The sequence below is a fragment of the Cupressus sempervirens genome, chromosome 3 (assembly GCF_028749045.1).
Source record: "Cupressus sempervirens isolate cs-2001-9-10 chromosome 3, ASM2874904v1, whole genome shotgun sequence".
Taxonomy (NCBI): domain Eukaryota; kingdom Viridiplantae; phylum Streptophyta; class Pinopsida; order Cupressales; family Cupressaceae; genus Cupressus; species Cupressus sempervirens.
The window spans coordinates 1,045,709,549-1,045,728,269 of NC_143120.1; the positions used below are offsets into that span (position 1 = coordinate 1,045,709,549).

General features: G+C 36.1%; 1 protein-coding gene across 5 annotated transcripts in view; it reads left to right on the plus strand.

Annotated features, from left to right (window-relative positions):
- The window catches only part of LOC149570317 (uncharacterized), a 108,954-nt gene that overhangs the window by 40,213 nt on the left and 50,020 nt on the right, over positions 1-18,721 (plus strand). For 2 of the 5 annotated variants that reach the window (XM_089822942.1, XM_089822946.1), the window contains exons 3-8: positions 4,707-4,839; positions 9,803-9,955; positions 10,109-10,359; positions 10,483-10,552; positions 12,812-13,018; positions 13,502-13,740. In XM_089822942.1, coding sequence (XP_089679068.1) covers positions 4,707-4,839; positions 9,803-9,955; positions 10,109-10,359; positions 10,483-10,552; positions 12,812-13,018; positions 13,502-13,740 — 1,053 coding nt within the window. The remainder of the gene's footprint in view (positions 1-4,706; positions 4,840-9,802; positions 9,956-10,108; positions 10,360-10,482; positions 10,553-12,811; positions 13,019-13,501; positions 13,741-18,721) is intronic. The other 3 variants (XM_089822944.1, XM_089822945.1, XM_089822943.1) reach the window with 2 other exon arrangements.

Sequence of the window (18,721 nt, forward strand, 5' to 3'; positions counted from 1 at the left end):
AAACTATTCACCGTCGGCTACATAACAAGAACTTTCCCGAAGGAACCCGTCGGCCGATACAAAGAACTTTCCCGAAGGAACCCGTCGGCCGATACACAATTTCTACCGACGACATACTTGAGATTCTTTTTAAGGCAATTTCCATATTGATCAAAGCTGGCAGCTTCTAAAAATGGCAACAATGCCAAGAGTTAATGAGGACAGTATGTTGAAAATTTATGGCAGGGGCAATATAAGTGCATTCTCTTCAGCTTGAGAGATACTTGTAGGTCAATGAGAAAGGAGAGAATGGTGGATGTTGTGGCTGTCTTGGAATCGAGTCAGCTTGTAGGAATGAAGACATTTGAACCTCTGATTGTGTTTGATGCAGGAGCATCTTGGGTGTAAGAGCGATCTTGTATCACCCAAAAAATATTTCCTTTTTGTTTCTTGAATTAGGGTTTTCTCAGTGCAGAGTTGTTTCTAGAGGCTTGCTACTTAGTAAGTCAGTCATACGAGCTTGGAATGTCCTAATTTCAAAGGTCATCTTGGATACATCAGCCTACCAGTTGAGGCTTAGTGTCATATCATGAGTATTCCTGGGTGTAAGAGCGATCTTGCATCACCCAACAAATATTTCCTTTTTGTTTCTTGAATAAGAGTTGTCTTAGTGCAGAGTTGTTGTTTCTGGAGGCTTGCTACTTAGTATATCAGTCATACAAATCAATATGTCCTAATTTCAGAGGTGGATGTTCATCTTGGATATATTAACCTACCAGTTGAGGCTTAGTGCCATATCATGAGTATTCATGGAGTTATTGCAGATTTTTGTTGTGCAATTTTGGTATCTTTAGGCTTAGTTTTGAAGACCTTAGAGGCCTCAGATGGGCTTCGAAATGGGGTCGATTGGACCTTACATAAGATGAGCTCTATAGATCAAATGCTGAGGATTCCGAAAAGTGGTTAAAATAGCCAATCAGAGCAACGTTTCAAAAGTTATGGTCTTCCAAAGTTGAGCCGACCAAAATTTCCAAAATAATTGTCAAAGGTGTATTGAGCCGACTCTACATGTAATTTTTGGGTTAGTCGGTCTCAATGGTTAGGGTTTGATGTCTAGAAACTTCCCGGGCTGTGTAAAAATCCTTGAGGAATGCCCGTACATTGTCTAGGACAACTCTAGGTGATAGTTCGTAGCTCTGTGTTGCAAATTATTGTAAGGAAGGCGCCTATGTGGGTTTGCATATTGTATTTCAAAATCTTGCAATTCCGCATTTGCGGCAATAATAAGAAGCCCATATTTTGTTCTCACAAATTGCTGTTATTTCTTTGTTTCTATTATGTGTTTTTGGTACTAAGGGGAGCACCCTTCATCAGTGTTATTGACCAAAGATCCTAGATCATATGAAATAGGTGTATACCAATCTTCACTTCTATTTTCTTAAGGTCTTTATCACAAGACACGATGGGTGAAAGAGAGACAAGAGACCTATCTTCACTAGTCTGCTAAATATAATTGATAGAAACTTGGAATGGGTGTGTTGCCACAAGAGCATAAGAAATGATTTAGAACTATATTAAAAAACCTTCAAAGCTCTTTCTTAATGGCTACAATTGCAATCAACAGTCTTCCATAAATAATCTTAATAGTCGTTTAATGTGCTTTTAAACAGTGTTCTTAAGTAGCATCCCTATTTCTTAGAGATTCTAGGGAAGGGACACAACATTGCTTCCGCTCTCCTCTTTTTTAATTATATCAAGACTTCTGGTTTGCGAGGGACTTTGGAGGATCCTCCCACACGTGCACATTTTAAGCAAAAAAAATTATGGAAGGGTTCCCATTAGCTTACTGTGAGTATCATTATGCTTTCTTAATTTAACCTTTCAGATTTAGTGAAGCTAAATTGCCAGTGCTCAACTACTGGAATTTGTCACTCACAAGTGGTTCAAATAGGAAGATCTATTCCCCTTGTAAATTTTAATTGAACAAAACTGCATCCACAAAAATCAATAGACATCGATCCTTTGGCTTTTGTTTTTAAAAATTAAGAATGTAGATGGGAGGGCATCACTGGCTATAAACATGGGTTAAAATTCGTTAAATCATAAAACACAATCCTTAACTAATGCCATGGACCTATTGAATGGAAAGCAAAGCTTGTGATCTCATCTCAATTGGTAGTGGTCTAAGATTATTATGGTCAGCCAGGAGCTTTGTTCTAAATAAAGTTTTATTCAACATTTAACTACTAAAGTGTGCCCATAAGAAGATATCCTATGCTTTATGGAGCAATTATTTATCATCTCATTTTTTTTTTGTCATGTCTTTAATTTGTCTATGAGATTAGACAAGATTACACCAAGTGAGTCAAATTCTCTGACACTAGAATTGAATTGATTTCAGACTGACACTACAACTGAATTGATTTCAGACTGACACTGTATGGACTCGTGTTTATATTTTTAGCAGATTCATTTAAGTGTTCATGTTTTTAAAATTTCAACTTCTAGTTTTTCTTATGTTACTTTCAAGGTATGGAAAACATTTCTCCATCCAAAAAAATACGCATCCATTGTGAAACTCTAAAAAACTGATTTGATTGTATTTACCAATACGCTGAATATATAGAGTTTACAGATGCTATAAAAAACATTAATGGAAAAGCAAAATTGTTTAAACAAGGATGATGACTGAAAATAGAATTGATTAATACAATTCAAAACTAGAGCCTAAATGACCATTAAACTTAGATTCTAAATAAAGAGCTAAAATAGCAAGAACCTAAGAAACTAAAAATATTCTAATACCCTCCCTTAATGATCATTCTATCAACTATCCAACCGACATAACAATTTTTTTTTATCAGAAAGCATAGTAGGCTGACTCCTCTTTAGAACGCTTTTGTTCAAGAGCCTGTTGCTGAGACTATCCTTGGTTGGTCTTCTGATCAGCCAACCACTTTATGCAGAAATTTTGTACATGACCAAGCTTCCCACATTAGTGACATGTGGTTTTCTTCTTGGAACCTTCCTTGAATGTGTGTTTTCCTTTCTGCTGAGTGGATGCCCCTTTGCCTTCATCTACAGCAGTAAACACTTGTTCCGCACTAATCATGTCATTGCTGCTACCAAACTGCTGTCTACACCTAGCTTGCTACAACAATTTATTGCACAACTCATCAAATTTCAAAGTAACATTTGTGGAGGTATGTTGAGTGTCTCAATAAAGTGTTTGTAGGAGCATGGTAAACTCTTCAACATAACCATGACCATGTCCTCTTCCATCTTGCGACCAATGGCCTCTGGTTGATCGCATACATCCTTGATCTTCATAAGATGCTCTTGTAGAGCCATCTTTTCATCCATCATAAAGGAAAACATGTTATTCAAAATGAATGCTCAACTCTTGTTAGACCTCTCATGAAGACTCTTCAAGCAATACAAAACTTCTTTAGGTGATCTTGCCTAATGGCACTTCTAGAAGCATCTCATCAGTGATTGATAATTTTAGTAGCATAACTACCTCTTGGTAACACTTATCAAACTTGTCTTGGTTGTTGCCTGCCATTGTAGGATGAGTAGTGGTACCCATAACAATGACATCTAAACACCATTACTCAAATATTGAAAGCATCCTTTATAGTTGTCTTTGTTGAAGTGTTGATGGCCTTCGAACATGATATTGGTCAATGACGCTATCCCTCCCATTTTTTAGTGAGGTCAACTTCTAATAGAACTGAAAGATCTGGATTTTTCGTCAAAATCCTTTAGTGAACAACTGACACAAACTTTGAGGCATCGCTTGGAAAACAAAAATTCCCTTGCAAAAAACAAAATGACGTTTCTCCAAAATCATGCAAAAACAAAAAACCACAAATTTTGCTAAAACCCCCCAAAAAATTCTGCAAACCCTAGGTTGTGAACAAATATTAGCAAACCCAAAGAATGACAAAATTTCTACGTTACAAAAAATAGCAGACTTCACACGGGTAGAAAATCATGGTTTTGTTAAAAGTAAAACCCTAGGTAACACAAAAAAAATCATGCAAGCAGAAAATTGTCCAGAAAATTGCTCAACAAAACTTTCACAAAACTCCACACAAAATTCTCCAATGCAGATTTTTTCATTTAAAATCTCTTAATTCTTATTTGAAATTATGTCTAGGTTTCTATACACAAAATTTGGTATGCCTCATTACTTTCTCTGATAACATTAAACTCTTAAAACTTAATTTCATTGTGTTACCAATGCACCAAATATATAGAGTTTACAAACGCCATCAAAAGCATTAACGAAAAAGCAAAATCATCTAAATAAAGATGATGACTAAAAATAAAACTGATGAAGACAATTCAAAAATTGAGCCTAAATGACCATTAAATTGAGAATCTAAATAACAAGCTAAAAATAGCAAGAACTCAGGCTACTAAAAATATTCTACTACCTGGAACTTTGAGAAAAATTGCCTTTTGAGTTTGACCATCAAAGATAATTATTTTTTATTTTGGTAGAAGCTATTATATTTTTCTCTTATACGCTAAAATAAATCTAGAACTAAAACTGAAATGAGAATAATAGTCTAGTATTATAATTCTACTTCACTTTTCTTATTTAATCTTGTATTTCATAGTACGTGCCATTCGTTTTTTGATGTGTAACGATTCATTTATATTGCATGCATTTTTAACATGCCGGATGTGGTCTTGGTGAAAATTGTGTGCTTTTGCAGTTGCTACCTTGCACTTGGGGAATATGAGCTTGCATTAACATTTTTCAACAATTGCTTAAAATTTGTGAGTGAGCTAGAGACAATGGAATCAAAACTAGCATCTGAAGCTTCAGAAGGCATAAAAAAGACCCAAGTAGGTATTGGCATGTAGTAATTTAATGACACATTCTTTTAGTGATGGTTTCTTGCTGAAGCATCTTTGCATGGGCTATTTGATATTCTATTTTATCTCCACATCCTAAAAACTAGTTGATTGCCATTTATATGTAATAGGGAACGTTGATAATTTCCTCTTCTAGTTCAATAGTAGAAAGGTCATTGATCGTCAATCACTTCTTTTAAATAACAAATTTAATTGATAGGTTTTCAATCTGGTTGTATTGTTTATAAATAACTTGATGTTTGGCTGTTATTATGAAAGAGGAGGTCTACTGCTAGCACTCTTAAGGGGTTCAATAATTTTTACAAAATATGCTTAAGATGTACACAAGTATCTTTGAAAAGACAAATTATTACTAGTGAGATAAAGTGGGAATATAGGATCACTGTAGAGTTGGATTTATGAGTTATGTTTAAGAGTCTTGTGATTGCCATCTTCCATGTGGAATATGATTGTTGTTTAATGCATACATCCTTTCTTCAAACATTTTTGGCATTTTTTGCATGTACTCATTAGTTGATTTGTAATTAGCACTTGTGGGAAGGTTTTTTGGGCTTTTGCTCCTTGGCATTTACAATTAGAAGACTTAGTCTTCTCAAAATCTTTTTCTTAGTAATACAATTCGTGTTTATCAAAAAAAGGTCATTACTGATAAGGATTTACACCTTTGGTTAACATGATCTAGGCAAAATATTGCTATTAATTTTAATTTATATGTGAGTAAAGATGATTTTGCATATCATGAAGATAACATGTGACTCATACTTATTAATTTTCATTGTAATGCGGGGATGCAAACCGGGGCCTAGATCCCCATGAATTGAGTGCCAGGACATCCTAGGATGAGAACACCACACACCTGAGCACTGCCACTAGTGGTTTTTTCTGCCACACCATTGTCGTCCCCATCCCTGTACCCATCTGGAACTCTAGGGCATGGGTGCAGGGGGACGGTGCGTGGGGACTACCTAGGCATCCCTTAACTACACCTAAGATAGGATGGGACGCGCCTAGTGTCAACCCAAAAGTGAACAAAAATATAGTTTTGTTATTTTTATTTTTTCCCTATTGAACCCTAAGTCTACGTGGATCCCATATAGGACCCTCTAAGCCTTCAAAAGGCCCATATACTTTGTTTGGGATTCCCTTTTTTACAACAATTGAGAGAAAAGTGAGAAGAAGAGTTTGGAAGAGCTTGGAGAGTGATTTTTGCAATTACATTTACCATAGAGTCATCATGCTGTACATTTACCAGAGAGTCCTCATGCTGTACATTTACCAGAGCCATCAAATTTAGGAAAGGATAATTTCACAGTTGTCTCAGCAGTCCTTGATCTGATGTGCCTTTTTCCTTCCTAGGTCTATTCATCATTTTAAGTTGATCAAAACTAGTCAAGGACATGGCTGCACGAAGCTAATCTCCCAGTGCCAAGTAGTCTGACTCTAGATAACTCTCCCCATCATTCTGCTGACCTTCATTACCTCTGGAAGTTCTTCTTTGCTTAGAAATGTTGGCACATAGGGTTTAGTTGTTGATCCGATAGCCATCTTGATATTGTCGTTTGACCTGCTATTTCCAGAGTTGCTTCCCCATTATTATAATGATTATTGTTGTGCTGGTCAGCCCTGTAAATTTTCATGTTTTGCAATATTTGTGTTAAAATGTTAGCCAACTACTGCTGTCCTCTAGCAAGGTCATTAAGGATTTTCTTAGAGCTATTCCCTTTATTATTTCTGTTCCTATCAATATTAACCATGGATGCTCCCACTAGTTCTTCAAACTGAAGATCTGTGAAATGAATCTCTTCTATTGGGGTTTCTGGAAAGTTAAATCACCCTCTTCTCATGTTTCTTTGATGGTAGTTATTTTCCCTTTCACTAGGTTACATGTGAATTATCTATTTGCATCAATTTGTTTAACTCACAAGTTGGCAGGGCAACGAGCTCTGATACCATTGCTCAACTTTGGGCTATATTTGTTTGTTTTACTACAAATGTTTTTCAAATGTCACATGGAAGGGTTCTCTCTTTGTGCTCAGATTTTGAAGTGTTTGACAAAATTGATGAATTGAACAACTAAAGTAATGGCATATGTTTGATTTACTCAATTTTATCTTTTTTTAAATTGCACATGTAACAGGATAAACTTCATTACATTTACAAGCAAACAGATAGTTCTCTGACCTCTAGATGGTTGATTCATACGTTGAATCTGTGCTAGTTTCTGTTATTATTAGCTATACTAAATTTGCTTCTTTTTCCAAACCTGTATTCCATTGGTTTTGTGCTTCCGTGTCCTTCCAAACACTGTTGTGAAGATTGCAGCCCTCTGTAATATCAACTGTGACCTCCTTTATGGCTATTTTTCACTTTTATGTCCTTGTTTTAGTCCCAAGGATGACATATATAATTATATAGGTAATGACCAGAAGCTCAGTGTTTACCATCCAAAATTCAAATAAGGGAGGCCGTAGGTTGTTGGGAGTTTAAAACCCTTAAAAGATGCTGTGGTTTGCTGCAATTCCCTCCTGTTTGCGGGATATGGTATGGAAAAGGAAGGCCTAGATGAGGTTGTACCCTTACCTCTGCTACTGCTGGGTCAGAAACAACTGGATCTTCTGAGAGGATGATCAGCCACACTGGGACTGAGACACGGCCCAGACTCCTACGGGAGGCAGCAGTGAGGAATTTTCCGCAATGGGCGAAAGCCTGACAGAGCAATGCCGCGTGAAGGAAGAAGGCTCACGGGTCGTAAACTTCTTTTCTCGGAGAAGAGTAAATGACCGTATCTGAGGAATAAGCCCCCTTGCTCCAGGATTTACAAAGGCTTGCATTTGGGTGTTTTAATGGGTCCCACAACCCTCATTAATGTGCACTTTCCTCCTTGCTTCAGAAACCATTAGCTCCAACTGTCTCATTGGTCTTCTTTTTGGAATGATTATTTTTTTCTTTAAGCAGCCTTCCTTGGGAAAATAATAAGTGGTGCAACTGCATCTGTTGCCTTAATTCACTCCATTGTCTGAACCAGAATTTCCTCCATCAAATCAATTAAAATTTGTTTGCAAAAAATTATTGAAAATAACCTTCAAACTAATTCTCCATGCATAACCATGAGGTGACGAAATATTATTCCAAATATCTGGTTATAAACTTCTCAACCTCTTTTTATGTGTGACTGTGAATTTTGACTGAATCCACCTGTAGATTGGTTGGCTGGGAGCATTTTCATCCTCGAAACGAATTTCATCAAAGGGTTCATGTCCTAGGCTGAATATGAACAGTTGCCTTCTTCTCCAATCTAGGGATTTTTGAAAACAAAAGTGCCAAGAATTCCTTCTTGTTGATTCCTCCTTTTATACACTTCTTCTGAAAATAATAAAACAATATTCATTTTCCTGCCATAGTGACTTCATTAATTTTAACTTTATTTCAGGCCCCCATAAAGTCACTTTCAACCTATTTGCTTAACTTTATAAAATAAAAATATTTATGTAGGAGTTGCCTGAATTTAGACAAATTTATTATACCTTTTCCCTCTCAATCAGCCTACGAGAATTAAAACAGGCTGAGAGTCCCTGACTGATGTTTAGACCATCCAAATGTTATTTCCCAGAGTAAACAGCAAATACCAAAAAAATACATGCCAGTACAATATGTGGCTATAATTTCTTACTCAATCTCTCTGCTCCGTGGCTTCATAGGCATAGAGATGAAAGGGATTTGAGCTTCGATACCACTTTCGACAATCCAAATGGATTAAAACTATGCTAATAATTAAAACACACTCTCAAACTATTTGTGCAGAAATGACTGCGCAAATTGATTTCAATGGTCTTTGTAAAGGATCACAACAAGACCGTCATACAGAAATCTTTCAATCCAACTGCTCAATCAACATACATTAACTAAATACAAATAAACTAATTCTAACAAAGGAGGTGTATGATAAGGAGAAGCATGCCCCATCAATAAATTGAAATTCATATAAATAAAAAATAAAACCAGACCTTTGGATCTCAAGCATAAAATTTGTTCTCTTTCTTATCATCTAGAATCCATTTAGTATGAACACCAAACAATTGTGAATCAACATCAATGCCTTTGCCTTAGAAAGCAAATGAGGTTAAATATTGACAAAAGAAATATATGTTGGAAAATTATATGTTCAGATCCTACCCCCAGAATGTGGATTGCATTATATTTTATATGTACTTATTGACTTAATATTCTTCATTTCTGTTAGCTAGATGTAGTAGTATTTGAGTCCATTATTTGCAAAGATGCATCTCATCCCCTCAGTCTGCCCTTGCATCTGCATTTTCTGTTCTTTATGAGGCTTGGCTTAATTTTTTTATTCACTAATATAGCTTTTTTGTCAATCTTTTCACACATCAAATTTTTCTGACTACACTGTGTTTTACTATTTAAAATTTAGATATTTCAGGGCTACTAGATATAAAATTTATACTTTTTTCTTATTTATTTGTCTTGTCTTTGACGATATTCATATTTGCCAAGAGGCTTTGTTTCCAATACTTGGATGTTTTATAGGACCCAAAATAGAATGTTTGCAGTAATTTTGATTATTATGTGAACTGGATTCATAGGGTATACTTAAATTGCCCTTGTTATGAGATTGAATACAGTACTCAGCAAATAAGTATGCATTCGACATGGTGAGCATTTCGTTGAGATATGCTTCACATTCCTCGTTGTCTAATTGTCATGTGATGTATTTTATATTTCATACTGAGATATCTATTGATACAATTGGATTGGAATGGTGTTCACACATTATCACTGTAATGGAAATTGTAAGAATAGTAAACTTAATGATTCCTAAGTATTGGTTCATTGAAAACCTGATTATTGTCGTATCCTTCCAACTTCCTATTTCTGACAGACATGATTTTTTTTATTGCCATTTCACTGGAAGCAAGTGGAAGAAAAGATGGCTCAAGCAGTAAGGCTACTGACTACAAAAAAACTAGAAGACGCATCAAATTCATTGTGTTTGGTAAATGAGCTTCTTTTAACCAGTCCACATTCTGAAAAGTTGCTTGAATTGAAGGCCCGGGCTCTTTTATCAGTAAGTGACTTGTGTCTATTGTTTGTTTGGCTTCTCTTCTAATTGAGAAAGATAATGTAAACTTAATTTAAGTGCATGTTCAAGTTTCTATTTCTTTCAGTGGTTCATGCAGTATAGTCTTCTTTATATTACTTTTTATTTCATTCTTCACAGTTGTGCAAATATGAGGATGTAATACAATTGTGTGAAGAAGGCTTGGCTTCTTTCTACCAGAATCATAACTGTAGCAAAAGTGGCAGTGAAGACCAAATGAGCAATGCAGAAGCAGGTGAAGGGAACTGTAACTGTCCCATAAAATTACAGTTGTTGCAAATGAATGGAAAGGCACAATTCTATTTAGGTCGACTTGATGAAGCACTTACTTCACTTTTGAAGTATGAGGAAGCGAATAGTACAATTGTTAGGTAAGGAATATGTTCAACCATTTTTTTGGCATGCAATGGAATAATTCTTTACACTTAGTTTTATTAGATTAATGACATGTACTTGAAAAAGTGTCTAAATGCATACAATAATGGGACTTGCAGATCTTCTGGACAACGGATGGAAACATTAGCACCATTGATAGCTACCATCCGTGATCTTTTACACCATAAGGTATAATGAGACCTTTACATTCTTTAGGAACATGGAATGTTTACTAAATTAATTTACCAAAGAGGCATATTGTTTCAATTGCAAGGTTCTGAAGAAATGGTGTAAAAACAATAAGAAAATGTTTAAATTATTATCTAATAATTGAAAATGCAGCTGACTGCTAAGTTGACTGTTTTATGCATTCGGTTTGAATAAGTTTAAGTGGAATACTAATCTAAGCTATTGCCATTGAGATTTTTCTTAATAAAAAATTGCAGCTTGAAATGGATAATCATATTTATGATTCAGTGAGAGGAAAAAGGTTACTTGTGGGAATGGGATCAAGCAACTGCTTATAAATCACTAATTGTCAGCAATTTTGAACTCAATAGGTTCATGCTAGATGAAGACCATTAAAAAACCTCTCCAAAGATGACCATTTCTTGAGAAAAGACTCATGCCCATTGCTAAGTCTGGTTTCTCAAGAAAAACTAAACTCTCTTCAAGTTTTTCTCTGAAGGTGTATCTAACTGTTCACTGAGTATATCTTTATTTCTTTGTTTCTCAATCTCTTTGTTCTTTCTCTATTTTGATCAGGTCACATGTGTTGGAAATATTGTTGTCATTGTTGTCAAGAGAAATTAGCTATTCAAGATTGTTGTCATTGATGCCAAGAAAGATAAAGTGCCTAAAATGAATAATAGGATAATGCCAAACTCCAAAGTGATAAGGTATTTGAAAGATAAAGTCATCATATAAAGTTATTTGAAAGTGGGTTATTAAATGGCAAGAAAAGAACATATAATTGGATATAAAGGTGATAGACATAAAGATGAAGGTGAACTATGTATAGAGAAGTTCAAAGCACTGTGATAGAGCTATCGTATCAACTAGACCGTATGCCATATCAGAAGCAAAGCTGACCTACTTCATGTCATCTATGGCAGCATTAATTATAATTCCTATGCAATGGCTGATCCATTCAAGATACCAACATCTTCCTTTTGATGAAATTAAAATAAAGTCAAAAAGGGGCTGACTGCTTAGTCTTTGAGCTCCCAAGTATTGGCATATTTGCAAGAAAGACTTATATGCCTGATGGCTGATCTTTGTATTAGTGCTACATGGACTGACCACCTTAGTCGCTTTTGCCAAATTGTGGTTTTGATTTGAGAAGCTGATTTTGGTGTCTCTGGCTACAAGGAGGGAAAGCTTTGTTACTCAACATCAGGTTGGAAGGATTGTGGCTATCTTGGTCTTATCCAGAAGTTATACAAACCCAGGGAGGTCTCGATAGCAAGCTCATGTCGCAGAGTGTTTTGAGGAGAAGGGGGCAGCATTCTATGCATTAGTGGCCAAAAGATCTGCAGATTCTTTTGTAGGGTAATTAGAACGATGATCATCAAGGGAGGGTATTAAAATAATATCGTAATGTTTCTATAATGGTCATCTTCGTTGGTTAGGAAGTTTTGTTTAATGAATGTTTTGCTTAGAAACGTCTTCTTTCAATCTCTTACAAATAGAGCCTTTTGTCTTTATTATATAAATCAATTTTATAATAACATGAATGTGTCCTAAGAGGGTAATGTTTTTGAGGGCAATTGATTGTGAGTGGTAGGTGATGGATGCATGCTTCATCTGCAACTTCCTCGTAGAGTCCATTGAGGCAGTGAGAACTCAAAACCTTGTTTGAGTCATAATATACAATGCTAAAAACTACAAAACTGCTGGGTTGTTGGAAATCACTTGATGATGCAAAAGCTTGATACTTAGATCAAGTGAAATAAAACTGCTTTATGCTTAGGCTAATGGATTTAAATGTTCGGGATTAATCATCACATTTTAAAAGCCATCTTTGTTTCCTTATTGAAGTTGGATTTGTTAAAGGTAACTTCATGGAATTTCAATATTTAATATGTTCTTTTACTTGCTTGGAAAATTTTATTGTAAATTTCACAAGGAATATCTAGATTATTCAACCAAGTGGTGCCAAAATGCCACGCTGTAAATATATCTATGCTTGAAGGAACAGCTAGTTTTAAGAAGGGACAAATAATCCTTCAATAAATTTTGACACTATAAGCACATGTTGGATGTAACTTTAGTTTTTTTTGTGTGCATTTTTAATTTGCTGTTAATCAAGTTTTACATTTGACCATAATTTGAAGTCTCTAAAGTAGTTTCTGTTTCTCAAACATAGTTTTTCTAATGTGAAGGTTTACTTTTAAAATTGTTAATCAAATGAATAACAATTAGATTTCGACATTAATATTTATGCAGGCTGCAGGAAATGAAGCATTCCAAGCAAATAAATTTTCTGAAGCAGAGAAGTATTATACTTCTGCTTTATCTTGCAATACTGAATCAAGGCCTTTTACGGCAGTATGCTTTTGCAATCGAGCTGCTGCATCTCATGCACAAGGCCACATTGCAGATGCTATTGCTGACTGTAGTCGAGCCATGGCTCTTGATTCAAAGTATCTCAAGGTCTGAGTCTGTTTTTTAACTTTTTCAAGAACAGAAGGTCAATATATGCTACTTTTGAATTTGTATTTGTCTAGCTGTATTCATGTTTCACCTGCTATTTACATTTAAGGACTGAAGCATTGGCCTTGTCAAAGTGATTGCATTTATATTGTGAAATTTGTAAAATATCTGCATATGAACTTGTCTTGATTGCTCTGGTTATTTCAATGACAAAAATGCAATTTGTAGAGGACAATAGTAAACAGGAATTTATAAGACATTGCAATATGCCACAGGAATTTTATCACCAAAAATGGAGGAAGTGAATTTTTTTGCATCAAGAGCTTAACATCAATGCTTAAGAGTTCACTTTTTCAAAACTCTATTAAGTCACCTGACATATTAGTATATTTTTCAAGCAATGGAATGAAACCTGTCATTGGTAAGAATTGGCAGAGTTTATGGTTCTTAAAATATCTCATTAGCATTTGTTTATTGGTGCAGGCAATTTCTAGGAGATCAATTTTGCATAACATGATACGTAACTATGGACAGGCAATTAGTGACCTTGAGAGGCTTATAACCCTTCAAGAGACTGAGCAACAAAATGGCACAGGAGGCTTATTGAGACGGACACAAAGTTCATGTAATAATGCTCAAGATCTGAAAGATGCTCGGGAACGCCTAACCAAAGCACAAGAGGATATGAAAAAGGGGATTTCCTTAGACCATTACTTAATCTTGTATGGTTTCCTTCTCTTTGTTGACCCAATCAACCTGTTTTCAAATGTCTTTTTGTCCAGTTAAACTTTTTTTTTGGTGTGAATGTACTCGTGAACCTTTTCTAAGTTGCTTTGTACTTAAAGATGATATATCCATTCTTGTTCAGTAGCCTTATATAATATTCCATTCCTGGTTGGTTAGTAGTATTCAATATAACCTGTAGCATCGATTTGGATTGAGATGCAGCATTAAACTTTTTGTGCAATCAAAATTGCTCAGTGGAATTTGAATTAGCAGATTTTCTGTCAAAATCATTGCCGTTTCTTGTTGCAGCATCATAATTCAGCAGTATATGCATTACTTATTTCTGAGTTTTGAGAGTACTAGTTTCATGTCTTCCCTGCTTGAAATTGTAGGAACTTCCATGCATAATAAGGTAAACATGAGTTATCTGTAATAATGCTCAACCATTGCATGGGATTGAGGACGTTCCTCAGCCTTAACTATGATACTTGTAAATATCAGCCACAAATGCATCTCAACTATTTTTTTAATTATGTGATGAGAAGAAAGCAAGGACACCCGGGGATGCATACCCCTATCTTTTTCAGGTGGCCTTATACTGAGGATGTTGGGATGCCTTTGGCAATGCCTCACCTGTCTTCCCCCAACTCCGAATATCTCAAGCAATGTCCTGGGCACGGGTCAGAAATGGAAGGAAACTTCAGGAATTGCCAGCCATTGGTCCGTGGAAAAGTTAAGAAAATTCACCTTTCTCTAGTTAAACAATAAATTATATTGACTGCTGCAGGTGGAGTATGCAGCAGTACCAAGATTCAGGATTGTTTCTGAAAAATCCATTCTGAGCAGTCACAGGTTAACATGGTGATATAGAAAAGTATAAAGCTAAATGATTTATATGATATGCAGTAGGGAGAACACATATTTTTACCATGTGGCCACACATGAAGTGACAAAGACTATAGCTGTACTTGTAGGTACAACTCTATGTAGCAAAGTACTACCAGACAGATCGTTTTGTGCAAACATATCTTTTAAGGGTGCAAAGACAAAGCCCAAATTAATTCAACCTCTACTTAAGGCAACAGATGGCAGGTTTCATATTTTTCCAAGAGAGCCATTAAGTTGTCCAAGAAATATGGTATTGTGTTGTAAATACACGTGGTCCATTGCAAATGGGGACCCCCACCTTTTTCTTGGCAGTTTGTTAGTTTAGTCTTAGTCTAGCAATTGATTTTGAAGTCTCAAATGTTGACAAGGTAAGAAATTTGAGCAAGGTTGAGATGCAAGTTGATTCCTAGTTGCAAGTCAAGAACTTGGAATGAGTTAGAAGTTTCAATTGTCAAGACTTGATCCACACACTTAGTAGAATTTGCTAGGATCCTAAGCAAGGTTCCTAAAGACTACCAAAATTCCAACTTGGATGAGACTTTTGTCTAAGCAAACCCTAAATTCCGATTGGAACATGATGAAATTCCTTGTGCTTGGTTGAAATCTGATCTCTTTGGGAAAAACTTGGGCAAACAAACAAATTGGATTGAGTATTGATTGAAATTTCAAACAAGCGTAGAATTCCAATTTAAGCCAAGACAATTTGTACATACAAGTGATGGAATTTTATTGATGGAAACCAAAGAAATTAAAGTGAAAATCTGATTGCTCCAAGCTGAATTTCCAACACTTCGTGAAATTTTTGAAGTCAGTCTGAGTTAAAGAGCTCAACCTAGGTTAGAAATCCAATGTCCCCTGGACTAATTTTCCCAAACCAAGGGTGAAATCAACCAGCCTAGCAATGAAAATGCTTAAGGAAAGGGTGAGATCTGGGCATCATCAATGAAGCTTCCAAGCATCAATCAAGGAATTGAAGCTGATTGCCATGCATTTAGCCAAGAAAAATGCCAAAAATCTCAATTAACATTATGTAAACTCCTGTCAAGCACGAGAATCCTTATTTGTATTTGAAAGTAGAAATCCAAATCAAGGTGAAAAAACTGAAATTGTTGTAGGGAAATTGTAAACGCCTAGAATTACTTGTAGGATGCTAAGTACTTTATCACGTACTACATTACTTTATGTGGCCTTAATGAGAAGAGCACAAGAAAGGTCGGAAATCCGACCTCCCTTGGGGCAAAATCCCAAGAAATGTCAGAAATCCGACCTACCTTAGACAAATTTCCTAAAGCCCAAGAAAGGTGAAGTTTGACCTGCAATCAATTAGGAGGCTTGAGGGAAAAGTGTGGTCAAGTTAACAATGAAATTGCCAAACATTCAAGCAACTCAATTTGATTGCCATGCTCTTGTGCAAACAAATATCCAGTGCTCAACAAACATTTGTAAAAATTCAAACAATGAAAAGGAAAAATCTGATTTGCCAAAGTCATGAAATTCGAAGGAAGGAGAGAAATTTGATTTGTCATGGGAGCAAAATGGGCTTGCAATGTCATTCGAACAATAAGCCCAATCAAGGTAAAAAATCCGGCCTCCCTTTATCTAGATTTTAAGTGCCTCTTAAAAAAGTTGAACGTCAATGAGTGGAAAATTCAAAGTTCAAATCAGGTTGACCTTTCTGGGAGATGCAAACAAATTGCTAATCAGATGGGCATGCTTAGGGAATGTAAATTATAAAAGGAAATCTTTAAATTGCTTAAGAAGGCCGGCCTTGTAAGCCTAATGGATACATCTCTAGAATGCATATAAAGGAAGATCAAATGCCTCCGTCACAAACACAATTCAATGCAAACCAAAGCAATTAGATCAAATTAAGGCAGAGCAGACTTAAGAGAAGCGAAGATCACAATTGAGAAAACAAGTTGAGTGTTTGTCAACATCCAAGGTAGGTCAGGATCGAACTTTTTCAAGGAAACTTCTCACTCAGAATTTTCCTAGAACTCAATCAGATATGAACTTGAATTTGATTATGCAATGTAAAATCCTGATCAAATTAACTAACTTGCTGGGCATGTTCAAGTGAGAAATCAGGTGCTTCAGATGCAGGGAATCAGAATTCAAATCAAAATTAGATATTGTTTAATGTCAATGCAAGGGTAGGGTTGAGATTGCAGACGAGAAATTTCCTTATCCAAGTGCAACTTCAATCCCAAGATGAAATCATGTAATTAGGAAAGGATGTATTATCATAAGAGTATCTTAATTTTGTTCACATTCATTATTTCTTAAACTCAACATAAACCTTTCCTCTTGTTTTGCAAGAATGCAAGGAGAGAGAAGTTCAAGCAAAAGATGATTTTCAAGATTGCAACGAACAGCAAGAAGATGACACAGGTCTGAGCATTTCATGTGCAAGGATAATTTTCAGGGTCAAGCCTCTTCATGAACAAGGGTCTTACAACATCAAGGACAGCATGGAAGCATCAACCAAGCAATCATAGGGGATTTATCAAGCAAGCAAAAGGGCTAGAATTGGAAACTAAAGATGGAAGTGCAAGTGCAAAGCCGACAATCCAAGGGCATGAAGGAGGAATAACCGCAACATCAAGAGCAATATGAAAGAGAAGGATATAACATATTCAATGATGTAGATGAAATGACTATGATGATAAATGTTGCATATCCAAATTTGTTGGAAACCTCAATCAAGGGTGATAGTCGAATTGCAAATAACACATCTCATGGAATAAGGAAAATTAGGATACAAACCAAGTTCAAAGACAAAAATGATTGCAGCAAGGAGAATAATTGACCTCAAACAAGAGAAGGTGAAGGTTATCAAGGTCAAGTTAAAAGAAGAATTAGGGCAAGAACAATTTTTGATCCCAAGTGTTGCCATATTTTTGATCCCAAGGTTATCAAGGTCAATGAGAATATTTCCAAAGTGTTGTAATGTTCCAGTTCCCCTATGTTCCCTCTGTGTAAGGTATTGTTCTGTTTGTAACTCAAACTACAGAGTGATGGAGACAATTGTAGTGGTCGTGTAATGCAGGAAGGGGCCATACAATTCAGGGCATGTGCTACACCAAGTTGGGAGGGGAAAATGGAGGCTGTACAAAGATGTCGATGGCCGTACATTGAACTCAAGATGTCATATGGTGTTCAGGTTGGTGATGGCTGTATAGTGTGTGCCAAGGGAGTGTGAGAGTCGTATGGTGAACGGGGTGTGGAGCTGGCCGTACTGTGCAACGCCATACAGTAGAAAGGAGGTCGTACGGTGCAGGAAGCAATCGCTCGAGATACGAAAAGAGGCTATGTGGTGATGTACGGTGGAGGCAAGGGTTATGGAAAGTGTACGGATGGTATAGCGTCATGTGGGACAGAAGGTATTGCAGGTTGTGCCAATGATTCAGACTGTGCTTAGAGTTATTAGTACAAGTGATTGCATTCGCTAGAGTCACCAAAAAACGCCAGTACAAATATTGAGAACTACAGTGGAGGCAAGGGTTATGGAAAGTGTACGGATGGTATAGTGTCGTGTGGGATAGAAGGTATATTAGACCATATCAATCCCCACACAATCTTTTGATAAGAAAGGCCCTCCCTACCTCGGGACTAGGCTTGGGGCACTACTAGTCCAACCATCTGTGTTTAGAATGTCTGCTCAACTATAGACGGACATGTTTGAATAATTGGCACTACAGACATCATGTGATCTTTAGAAGGCAAGAATGCCTTTAACAACCTTGGCCAAGGTTTTTGGATGGGTTTCTAGTACCCGATCACCACTGCTTGACTTGACAACAAAGTAATTGGATTGACATGCATGAGCTATTGATTAGTTTTGTTTAAAAAAAAAAAAAAATTGTTATATCAATTTTGACTTTGTTTTCTTGTTTTTGCAGAACCTTCTTCCACCTCTTCACCCTCTTTCTTGGCCATCCAACTGGGTGAGTCCTAGGTGTCTAATCTCAGAGGATATCAACTCATTTGCTGAAACTCAATTAATGGGAAGAATAATATAAAATCAGTATTGTCACAATATAGTTCTCAAGACTCGAGAACTTCACTTAAGGAACTTTAGAGAATTAA